Here is an 11434-nt window from a genome sequence, read left to right as displayed (position 1 = left end):
CAAAGAGCGGCCCCGGCCCCTGCCACGTGCTGCCGGCCGGGGGGCAGTGCCAGCACGCCCCCCCCCGCATGCGAGGCACGCGTCTCTGCCAGGCCTGGGGAGCGGGCACAGCCCAGGCAGTGCCAGGTCCTTTTGTGCTTTGCCTCGACAGCCGGGTCCCTCCCCCGACCTGTGCCCAGCACTGCCCCGGCCTGCCCGCCAGCGGCTGTGGCCCCAGGGAGCAGGGCCGGTTGCTGGGCCCCCTGCCCCGAGGAGGGCCCGGAAGCCCAGGGCTGAATGCACGGGGCCAGGCCTGGCACGTCTCCAACCATCGTGGAGGAGGCGGTGGGGGCAGGGGCTTGTGGCAGCCCCCGGCCCGTGGGCGCTGTGAGAATGGGCTCTGTGTTCCCAGCAGCCCCGGCCTTGCCCCCGGCCCCGGCTCGGAAAGTCCCCGGAGCTCCACGGAGCTGGCCGCGGCTTCAATGCCGGCATTGTGTCCCCCCGGCTACCCCTCCGGCAGGCCCTGGAGAGGGCTACGGCTGCCCTGCATTGAGCCCAGGGCTCGTGCCCCCAGCGCCCCCACTCCAGGAAACCCAGCTCCCACCCCCGCCCCACTGAGGGGGGCTCTGGATGGTGCCCCTCACCTAGGCCTGCCCCTGCCCGTCCTGCGGCTGCCCCCCGACAAAGGGCACGTTCTTCGCTGGCACGGCAGCAGATGCCCGGGATTCCTGGGCTCTGAGCTCAGGCCGGAGCTGGCGTCAGCACCCGGACATGGGGGGCAAGGCACAGCAGGGAAGGCACACGCGTCCTCAGGTCCTGGCAGCCAAGGCAGCGCCTTCCTGCCCTCCTCACTTCCCGCAATTTCCCTCCCTGGGGCTGTGGGCGGTGCCTGTGCCACCAGAGAGGCTGGAGCAGGGGCTGGCACTGCCCAAGCCCTACCTGGGCCCATCTCGGGGTCTGCCAGGCCTGCCCTGGCACACGTGTGGTTGGGTGGATGCCCCGGAGGCTGCAGCACCATGGCCAGTCACCCCCTGGGGTGGCCCTAGCTCTGCCCCTGCCCCCTGCGGCCCTGGCACAGCTCCTGGGGCTGCATCCATCCATCCAGCCGGGTGCCAGGAATGTGGCACCCCTCGGCTTCACGTACTGGCTCCCCTGTCTGTGCCCTGCTCGGGGTGGGTGTGTGTCCGTGCCGCTTTGTTTACAGCTTGGCTCTGCTGCCTGCCCCATTCCCCGGCTCCCGTCAGTGTGGGATCAATGCACCGCTCCATCTCCGCTGGCCTGGAGCGGGGCCAGGGGCTCCATTACTGCAGCTGCCCGCGTCTCCAGTGCTGCCCGGGCAGGCTGTGCTGCGGCTCCATGTCCTTGCCGGGCAGACAAGTCCGGGGGATGTGCCCAAGGTCACATGGGGCATCAGTCAATGGCAGAGCGAGGCGCAGCAGCCAGGACTCTCCCGGCTCTGAACAGGCCGTGGCACCACCTCCATGGGGTGGGGGATGGGACCCCTGCCCGGCTCACGGCCAGTTGTGATGGGTGGATCTGTGTGGCCTTGGGGCTTGGTGGGGGTGGGGGTAGCGGCTGGGTGGGGGCAGAAGCAGGACCTGACATGGGGACCAGTCTCTGCCTCCTGGCAGTGGTGCCTGTGACCACTCCCCTGCCACCCTCAAGGTGGGTCATGGGGGGTGGGGCGACATCAATGTGGGGGCATCACGCGTGCGTGTGCACATGCAGCCTGTTGTCCTTGGCATCCCTGGCAGGGTTATGCTTGGGGTGGTGGGGAAGGGCAGCTGGCTGCACTCGGGGTCTGGCAGTGCCACTGGGCATCCCCCGGGGCAGAGGCGGGGGTACTGGGTGCAGCTGTGCCCACTGCTGGTGCCCCTGCCTGGCTGCAGCGATCCTGCCCCCCCACGGGTGCCTCCAACCCCTGCCCCTCCTTCGCTGTGTCCCACAGGGTATGCTAGCAAGGTGGAGGTGTCCACGCCCAGTGTGGTGGAGGTGGACCTGGGCCACACGGCCATGCTCCCCTGCAGTTTCTTCATCCTCCCAGACAGCAACATCACCTACGTCTACTGGTCTTATGTGAGCACCGGGCAGGGCAATGGGGGCAGGGGGCACTAACAGAGGGGGCACTGGTGGGCTGGGGATACGCAGTGGGAAAGGGCAGTGATGCGAGCAGGAGGGTCCCTGGGCTGGGGGGGGCACGGCCCTGGCACTGCCGGCCTTGCCCCCTGAGGTCGGGGCCTTGTTGGTCCCGAGCCTGTGGCCGCTGGGCAGAGGTGGCGGTGACGGCAGGGGGGTCTTGCAGGGCTGTCTTTTGTGGCAGATCCCCCGCAGCAGCCGCACCAAGGTCTACTCCTGGGTGCAAGGCAAGGTGTTCGTGGACGACTCGCCCTACGTGGGCCGTGTGAGCATGGATGACACCTTCACCCTGGCCATCACCCAAACCACGCTGCAGGACGCCCGTGTCTTTGTGTGCCAGGTCGGGGCAGGCAGCCTGGGCGTGGGCGAGAACCGCACCGAGCTCCGCGTCTACAGTGAGTGGCTCTGGGGCCGGCTGGAGGGAGGGGAGCTCGAGGGGGCAAGCAGGGGGTTTGGCTTTCCCTTCCCCAGCACTCACCACTGCCGGGCACACGCTGTCTTCCAGAGGCCCCGGAGCCTCCTGAAATCCATGCGAATGAAGCCGGTATCTCTGTGGGCACTAGAGAGAGCCAAGAGGTGAGCGGGCAGGGTGGGGGCTGGGCTGGGCCAAAGCCAGGGAGAGAAGTTGGCAGGGGTGGGGGCACTGCTGGGGGAAGATCGCAGCCTCCGGGGGTGCCAGGGGAGGGGGCTGCCCAATGCTGTGTTTGCGGCTGCAGATCGCCGAGTGCGTTGTCCGCAACAGCTTCCCGGGGCCCAATATCACGTGGCTGAAGGATGGGCACCGCCTGCACCCGGAGGACGACAGTGAGTGATGGGCATTGGGGGCTGCCCCGGGGAACATGGGGGGCAGGAGCTGGGCAGCACCGGCACCGAGAGTGCTCAGGGGCACCGTGCTTGGCATCAGCAGTGGGGGCCAGGTCCAGCGAGCAGTGGGATGTGCAGACCATGCTGGGCACTGCAGTGAGGAAGTTTGCAGCCATCCTGCCTGGGGGTCTGTGCTCTGAGCTGGGGCTTGGGGGGGGTCTCCGGGGCTGCAGCAGGCAGCTGCCCCATGCCCCATGCTCACCCTGCCCCACTACCCCCATCCCGGCAGAGGTGAAAATCATGGACACGCGGACGCAGGAGGCCAGTGGGCTCTTTACCGCCAGAAGCCGGCTCCTTGCCCACGTCCCCCGCCAGGACCGCCATGCCTACTTCCAGTGCCAGGCCCACTACCTCCTCGCGGGGGGGGACCGCCAGGCTCAGTCGCCCAAGGTCCAAGTCCACATCTTTTGTGAGTTGGGGGCTGTCTGGGGCGGGCACGGTTTGGAGCTGGGCTGGGGGCACAGGGCAGGAAGGGAGCGGGACAGGGCTCCTATCCCTGGCAGGGTACAGCAGGCAGCAGTCATGGAGCCACGTGGCAGTGCTACACCAGCAGCACAGTCCACACGCCCCAGCTCGGGGCACAGCTCTGCTAGGGTGCCCCAGCTTGCAGAGCCCACTGAGAAGGGGCCCCTCCTGTCTCCTGTGCCCCCCCAGACCCCACGGAGAACGTGAGCCTGGCCATCGACGCCCCGCGCCCGCAGGTGAAGGAGGGCGACCACGTCGCGCTGCGCTGCCAGGGTGATGGGAACCCACCACCCGAATACTCCTTCTTCCGAGTGCAGGTGGGTGCAGGCAGATGGGGACTCAGCAGGGTTGGATGGGGTTGCCAGGGCTGTGCCCATGTGCCTGCGGGCTGGGGGAGGGCTCTGGGCCAGGGTCGCTCCAGCACCGCCTGACCAGGCCGTGGCTTCTGCCATACCCCAGAACAACACAGCGACGGGGGAGGAGGAGGAGCAGGAGCTGTCGGGCAAGGCAGACAAAGGTGTGCTGAGCCTGGGCAAGGTGCACAAGGAGAACACTGGCCACTACCGCTGCAAGGGCCTGGACCTGGACACCATGGAGACCTTGACGGCCGACGCCGAGCTTGTCGTGAACTGTAAGGAGTGCACGGGGCATTCTGCACTGGCCCTGCTCCCTTGAGCCAGGACTGGGCTGGGGGTGATGGCTGAGGACAGCCCCTCCAGGACACTGCCCAGAGTCCAGGTGCCCATGGGCAGGGCCTGGCAACTCATACTCACTCTCTCCCCAGATATCGAGGGGCTGAAGGTGACGAAGGAGTCACCTGAGCCAGTGTTGGAGGGGCACAATCTCACCCTGACCTGCGAGGCGCGAGGCTCCCGGCCTCTGGCCTTCCACTGGCACAAAGACAAGGCGAGGCCCCTTCCTGCGCCCTCCCCGTGGCTGGGGGCTGCCCCTGCGGGGTGAGGGTAGGGCACCACAGCCCCCACCCCTCTGTTAGCCCGCCCCTGTCTCCCTCCGCAGAAGGGGAAAGCGCTGGGCTCCGGGCAGCAGCTGCAGCTCAGCAACATCATGCGGGAGGCTGCGGGCAACTACATCTGTGAGGTCACCATGCCCGGCGTGCAGGGGCTGTCCCGCAACAAGCAGGTGCTCGTCGTGGTTTACGGTAAGGGCCAGACTCGCCCTAGGCTCTGCCAGGCACAGAGCCAGGCTGCTTGTGCTGCCCTGCCGAGCCGGGAGGAAGAAAAGCTGCCACGGCATCGGTACTCCCATCTTAGTTACGGCCGCAGGCAGAGGACCAGTGCCCGATGCCACCTGACCAACTCCATCCCCCCACAGGAAAGCCGCAGGTGAGCGTGGAGAAGCCAGGGGTGCCCGTGCAGGAGAATGAGCTGGTGACCCTGACATGCACAGCCTTGGCGCAGCCTGAGCCCTCCATCACCTGGAGCGCCAACGGGACGGTGAGGCCTGGCGCAGGGACGGGACGGGACGGGGATCTCTCCGGTGTTGGGGCCTGCCCGTCCTGGGGACGGCGAGCCAGGCCAGGCCCAGCTGGGGCCACGTGGACACCCCTCACTGTCACTGTCCCCCCTTGCAGGTACAAAACCGCACGGAGAACTACAGCGTGGTCAGCAACCTGACGGTGCAGGTCACCAGCAAACTGATGCGCTCGGGCATCAACTGCACGGCCACCAACTACCTGGGCGTGGTCACACACCACGTCCACCTGGAGCGCAGTGAGTGGCCCAACGTGGGCCTCGGGGCTCCCCAACCCTGCTCTCACTGTCTCTTCAAAGCAAAGGCAGTGACTTTCTCCATCGGGTTTATGTCGAGAGCTGGCCCTGCAAAAAGCTCACGTCCTTCCTCCAGCCCTTCCATGGGGATTAGTTACCCAGCTGCTGCATGCAGTGGCCTCGGGAGCCCACAAAGGTCAAGAGCCAACAGCCCCGGCCCCCACACACCAACCGGCCTGGCTGCCCGTGCTGGGCACGCTGCCGTCTGCTCAGAAACAGCCTCAGCGCGGGGTCTCGCTGGACTCTCCGCCAGGACTCATCTGTGGGGCCCTCGGGCTGCACCCACGTCCCACTTCCTTGGCAGAAGGACGTGCCGCAGCCCTGGCACCATGCTTGCAAGCGCGGCTATTTGCATCTCCCCTCACCCTGGGGAGGGCATTTTGTTCAACCCCCGTGGCCGCACTCTGCAGGGTTTTCTCCAGGCCACAGTCTCTTGGCACCCATCTGCCACCTCTCTGAGCTTGCACCTTGTCTCGTTCCAGGGATGACGCCAACGACACCAACAACGACAGCGCCCGCAGGCAACGCGACCGGTAAGTGCTGCCACTGCCGTCGTGGCCCCAGGGCGGTCGCACGGAGACCAGCGCTCCTCCCCGGAGGGAGGCGAGGGGAGGGAAGGAAGGGGGTGCCCCTACAGTGGTCCCCAGGGGATCGGGGAGGAAACGGAGCACGGCAGCTGCCACTGGCTCAGCCCTTTCCTGTGCTCAGCTCGCTCTCTCCATCCTTTAACGCTGGCCCAGTGGAGACCATCAAGAAAGGTCAGTGACTGGATGCACCACCGGCTCCCGCTGGCTTCCCTGCAAGCCCCTTTCCCTCCCCTGTTCCTCCACCCGCAGGGCCCAGTCCTCCCCTCTGCCTGGGGCAGGGTCTTGTCTTTGGCAGCCTCCCTCTGCAGACCCTTCTCAGTCTCTGCTGTGAGCACCCACAGCCAGTGGGAGGCTGGTTTCGGCACTTGGGCAGTGCTGGGGATGCACGCTCCCCAGCTCCCCCCCTGTGCCCTGCCAGTCCCTTGAGGGAGCCCCTAGCCCCAGCCTTGGGGCCCAGGAACTCCTGCCCCGCCCCAGGTGATGAGAGCTGGGGCTGGGAGCGCCACGGAGCAGGGCTTACCATCAGGTTCCTGCACCCCAGGCCACGTCCAAGTCACAGCGGGTGTTACAGCCCCGAGTAGTGGGGAAAGGAGGGGGGAAGCACCTTCAGCAAGAAGATGAGATGGATGCACCCTCAGCAAGTCTGCAGACGACACCAAGCTGAGGGGAGTAGTAGATACACTGGAGGGGAGGGCTAGGATTGAGAGACCTTGACTGATTGGAGGATTGGGCCAAAAGAAATCTCGTGAGGTTCAACAAAGACAAGTGCAAAGTCCTGCACTTAGGACGGAGCAATCCCATGCACCGGGACAGGCTGGGGGCTGACTGGTTGGGCAGCAGCTCTGCAGAAAAGGACCTGGGGGTGACAGTGGGCAATATGCTGAATATGAGCCAGCAGTGTGCCCTTGGTGCCAAGAAGGGTAACGGCATCCTGGGCTGCACTGGTAGGAGTGTTGCCAGGAGGTCAATGGAAGTGATTCTTCCCCTCTGTTGTGCACTGGCAAGGCCACATCTGGAGTCCTGTGTCCAGTTTTGGGCCCTCCACTACAGAAAGGATGTGGACAAATGATTTGGGGGCTGGGGCACATGCCTGGTGAAGAAAGGCTGAGGGAACTGGGCTTTTTTAGTCTGCAGAAGGGAAGACCGAGGGGGGATTGAATAGCAGCCTTTAGCTCCCTGCAGGGTGGGTCCAAAGAGGATGGAGCTGGGCTGCTCTCAGTGGGGACAGATGGGAGGACAAGGAGCAATGGACTCAAGTTGCAGCAAGGGAGGTTTAAGTTGGATATTAGGAAAAACCACACTAGGAGGGGGGTGAAGCACTGGGACAGGCTTCCCAGAGAGGTGGTGCAGTCTCCATCCTTAGAAGTTTTTAAAGACCTGGGTAGACAAAACCTTGGCTGGGATGATGTAGTTGGGGCTGGTCCTGCTTTGAGCAGGGGGTTGGGCTGGATGTGACTCCTGAGATCCCTTCCCACCCTCTTGCTGTATGTTCCTAAGCCCCTGCGGCCCCTGGTCAGACCTGACTTTGGTCTTTGCAGCATCTCCCCCCTCTCCTCCCCCCAGTTCCTTCAGCCTCTGGCTCATGCACCTTTGCTCCCCAGATGCAGTTCTCTGTGCTCGTGCCCACTGTTTGCTTGGGGCCCTGGGCAGGGTTGGTTAGGTCCACATGTGTCGAAGAGCACATCCATGCAAACAATGTGCATCACCCTGGGAAAGCAGGGCAGAGCCAGGCACACACCCCAGAGCTCCATAATGCCGAACGCTAGCCCAGCTCGCCCAGGCACGTCCTGCTGCAGCCCAAGTGTAGCTAAGCCATGCTGGGAGGGCCCCCGCATGTACCTCTCAGCTGCCCCAGGGGTTGCTCTGTCCCATAACTATCCCCCCCCTCTCGTCAGCAGAGCAGAAGCCCCAGGAGAGCAAGGGCGTGATCATCGTGGCCGTCATCGTGTGCATCCTGGTGCTGGCCGTGCTGGGCGCCGTCCTCTACTTCCTGCACAAGAAGGGCAAGATCCCGTGCGGCCGCACCGGGAAGCAGGACATGTAAGCACCGCCCTGCCCCTCCCCACCCGCACCCCAGGGCTTGGCTCGCGGTGCACCCACCATCCACGCTACCCATCTCATTGCATTCGCCCGTGCGCTTCCCTGCCCCAACCGCCCTCAGCAGCACTAGGCAGCTTCGGGGCTGGGACCAAGAGCTTCCGGCTGCAGGGAGCTTAGGGAAAAGAGCCCCCAGCACGGGACCTGCCCCACTGCCTCCAGCTCCTGCCCGCGGAGGCTGCGTGCAGAACAGCCGGGATGCCCAGGCAGTGCCCAGGTCCCCCACAGCTCCAGCCTGCACAGCCTCCCGGGACGGACCAGAAAAGCTGAGAGCTCCAACCCCAGCCCCTCTCCCCGCAGGGAGGAGCCCGAGGGCCTGGCCCCTCATTGCACCGCCTGCCGGTGCTGGCATCTGTCCACTATGTCTCAAAGCTGTCCCCTCCCTCCCCCTCCCCCCCAGCACCAAGCCTGATGCCCGTAAAGACGAGGTTGTAGTTGAAGTTAAGTCAGATAAGCTTCCTGAAGAGGCGGGGCTGCTGCAGGCCACCAACGGCGACCAGAAACCTGCTGGGGACCAGGTAGGCTTGAACGCTGCGCGTGTGCCCACTGGCCGCCTGGCAGCCTCTTCTCACCACCTCCCCGTGCATGGGCCAGCGTCCACTGTGCTAGAGAAGGGGCGCGGGAGCGACAGGCTCAGGCACAGCCCCAGGCACTGGATTAGGGAGTCAGCACAGCCGCTGGGTTTCCATCTGCAATGCACTACCCTGTCTCCTGCCCCGGCGTGGGAACACGGCTGCTCCATGCGTGCACAGCTCCCCAGGTGCCCTGCTCTGGCCTTGAAGAGCTGACCCCCGCCAGGAACATTCCCCCCCCAGGCTGTCTCAGCTGAGGCTGGGAGATCTGGGATGGGCCTGGTACCCTGCCTTCACCCCTCCCAGAGCAACGTTACTCAGCCATTCCCTCCCGCGTGGACGCCAGGAGACCAGCTTACTGCTCTGACCCGTACCTGGGGTCACCAAAGAGCTGGCACGCTGCTGCATCCAGGCGTCCCCGTAGCAGTAGTGCTCCTGCAGCAGGGCTGCAGGGCACACGCTCAGTCTGTCCCTTTCCTTACCTTTCCTTTCCTCCATCCCTGCAGCCCTCGTGTTGCCACAGGAGTTGATCCCAGGGTGGGGCGGTCACTGCAGCCTCCCATCAGGTCCATGGTGAGGCAGGCAAGCTGCCAGGCCTACGCACGCTCTCACGCTCTTGCTCCACGCAGCAGCTGCCCCATTCAAGCCTGCCCCACGCGCCTTGCCGCACGCTTCCCAGCCGCTGCAGGGTCCCTGCCAGTGCATCTTCGCCCCCCCCACGCTGCCCGGCTCCGAGCCAGACCAGCGGGAACGGTCTCGCACTGCTTGGGGGTAGGAGGTGGCTAGAGGGGAGCGTGCGCTCGGCCCTGCCACGCTCCGCCACCCCACGATACCCATCTGGTACCGCTTGTACATGCGGCGAGCAGAAGTCCGTCCATGCCGGGGGCTCCGTGATGGCCGGTCGCGGCTGCGCCCTGCCCTCTGCTAACCTCCGTTTCTTTCTGATGGATCCAAGGGCGAGAAATACATCGATCTGAGACACTAGTGAGGCAGCTGCCGAGTGCTTTCCCCTCCAGACTTTCCCCGCTCCTGGATCGCCGCCTCCCACCCCTGCTCCAGCCCCCCGGGAGCGTGGCCAGAGCCCGATGCATCCCAGCGCCCAGACTGCCCCGCAGGGACAAGCCCTCACTGCTCCGGCCAAGGATTTGACCGATGGCAGAAGAGCCACAGCACACCTGGACTTGTTCACCCCTCCGGGGGCCAAAGATGGCCCCGCTGGCCTGAGGGGGGAGCACCTAATGCCCAGCACAGTTGTGGGGAAGGAGCAGATGCCTTTCACCCACCGCTTGCAGTAGGTGAGCCCCCCTCACCCCTTCAGGCAGGCTCAGAGCGGAGGGCTGCTTCACCAACCGAAGCCCCTCAAAGAGACGAGCAACCCCCTCGATGAGCAGGCTCAGGTCAGTCCCTGGTGCTCGGACGTGGGGCGGATCCCAGCTGGGGCCATCATGCCCGAATCGCGAGTTCCCGCAGCGCTCCCTCCGACTGCTCTCGTCCCGTCAGGCTCAGACTCGGCAGCTCCTGCCGGTGAAATGCAGGGGTGGTTTCCCCGTCCCCGCCTCCCCCAGCGATCCCCTTGAAAACGGAGCTGAAAGGACATGGGCGGGAGCTCTGGGCCGTTCCATGCACGGAGGCTTCAGGAGAGGTTGGGTATAACGATGCTTTAGCACAAGGCAACGGCTGCTGGTCCCACTGCAGCATTGCTGGGCTGAGAGGCTGGCCTGTCTCCCTGCAGACTTGGGGGTGCGCGGTGGCTGGCCGAGGCAGCTGGGTCTGAAATCAAGGAGGTGCGTGGTTCCTTGAAGTCCCTTAGTGCTTCTTACAGGGCTCTAAGGGGCTTTTTTTTTTTAACATTCATCCCTGGGTTGAGCTCTCCATCACAGGCCCGCTCTCTGGCCAGGCAGATGGGGGCCCACACATGGCTAAGAAGGGAAACCGGCCGACCCGAGCTCCTTCCCGAAACCCTGAACTGGTGCTACATAACCCTGGTACCAAATAGAGTGAACCCGCCGCCTTAACATATACCGCCGTGGCTTCAGGTGCCCAGCAGCTCCCCGGGAGAGCGTGCCAGGGCCAGACCCCTCCTCCCCTGCCCATCCCAAGGGGTGAGCCCCTCACTTTCCCATCCCAGCCCTAGAGCAGTGAACCGAGTTGTAGGACTCCTTGAAGCACACCCCTGTCTGCTGCTCCCCGGCAGTGCCTTCCCCAGCCTCCACCACTTCAGCAAACAGCCTTACCGTAACACTGGGCAAGCGTGCACTGCTCCTGTCCTAAGCACCCGCTCCCCTCCGTGGCCAGCGGGACCCTCCACCGGCGCAGAGCCAACCAGCCCCTGCCCGAAAGGGCGCACTGTACTCACGAGCTAGCCCCGTCCAGGACGCAGCAGCAGCAGCTTTGGTTTATATATATATTTTTGTTGGGTCATGTGTAAATTTAAGAGTTTGTTTGATATTTGCAGGGGTTTTTTTTTTTATATCTGTGAAAATAAAAAGCCTAACGACTTCCAGGGCTGCCGGCACTGTGTTTTCTTTAGCAGGGGGGAACAGGGTGGTGGGGGCAAGGCGGGCAGCAGCATATTGGGCAGCTTGGCAGAAGGGCATGTGGTTTCATCTAGCTGTGGTCATGATCCCCGTGCCCACGCCCCCAACACGGGACATCCGCTCTGGTTTCCCACCAAATAACTGTGGTTGAGGACCTGTAAGAGCTCTGCAGCTGCTGGAGAAGCAGCCAGGGAGCGAGTGCTTTAAGGGAAGGCTTTTGAACAGCCACCCCGCTCGCTGCAGAGGGTCACAAGCGTCACCCGCCACTGAGCCTCTAGCCACAGGCATCCCACAAGGATGCTGCCCCTTGCATGCCTGCTTCCCAGACTGCCAGTGGCCAAAAAGCCCCTTCCAGCATCTTCTGCACCAGTGGCTTATCCTCCAAGGGATGGCTGAATGGATCTCTCCTG

At 64.6% G+C, this 11434-nt stretch overlaps 1 protein-coding gene across 8 annotated transcripts in view; it reads left to right on the top strand.

Annotated features, from left to right (window-relative positions):
- The window catches only part of MCAM (melanoma cell adhesion molecule), a 30815-nt gene extending 19828 nt beyond the window's left edge, over nucleotides 1–10987 (top strand). For 6 of the 8 annotated variants that reach the window (XM_025199978.1, XM_025199985.1, XM_025199984.1 and 3 more), the window contains 15 exons: nucleotides 1928–2055; nucleotides 2300–2510; nucleotides 2621–2691; nucleotides 2832–2919; nucleotides 3209–3388; nucleotides 3634–3761; nucleotides 3904–4075; nucleotides 4229–4350; nucleotides 4462–4603; nucleotides 4777–4898; nucleotides 5036–5174; nucleotides 5714–5764; nucleotides 7714–7858; nucleotides 8316–8433; nucleotides 9443–10987. In XM_025199978.1, coding sequence (XP_025055763.1) covers nucleotides 1928–2055; nucleotides 2300–2510; nucleotides 2621–2691; nucleotides 2832–2919; nucleotides 3209–3388; nucleotides 3634–3761; nucleotides 3904–4075; nucleotides 4229–4350; nucleotides 4462–4603; nucleotides 4777–4898; nucleotides 5036–5174; nucleotides 5714–5764; nucleotides 7714–7858; nucleotides 8316–8433; nucleotides 9443–9472 — 1847 coding nt within the window. In that variant the 3' untranslated portion in view covers nucleotides 9473–10987. The remainder of the gene's footprint in view (nucleotides 1–1927; nucleotides 2056–2299; nucleotides 2511–2620; nucleotides 2692–2831; nucleotides 2920–3208; nucleotides 3389–3633; nucleotides 3762–3903; nucleotides 4076–4228; nucleotides 4351–4461; nucleotides 4604–4776; nucleotides 4899–5035; nucleotides 5175–5713; nucleotides 5765–7713; nucleotides 7859–8315; nucleotides 8434–9442) is intronic. The other 2 variants (XM_025199979.1, XM_025199983.1) reach the window with 2 other exon arrangements.
- Nucleotides 10988–11434: the final 447 nt, after the last annotated feature.

Source organism: Alligator sinensis, unplaced genomic scaffold (assembly GCF_000455745.1).
Source record: "Alligator sinensis unplaced genomic scaffold, ASM45574v1 scaffold278_1, whole genome shotgun sequence".
In the NCBI taxonomy this organism is placed as follows: domain Eukaryota; kingdom Metazoa; phylum Chordata; order Crocodylia; family Alligatoridae; genus Alligator; species Alligator sinensis.
The sequence above is the reverse complement of the archived record's forward strand: the minus strand, read 5'-3'. Positions and strand labels throughout refer to the sequence as shown.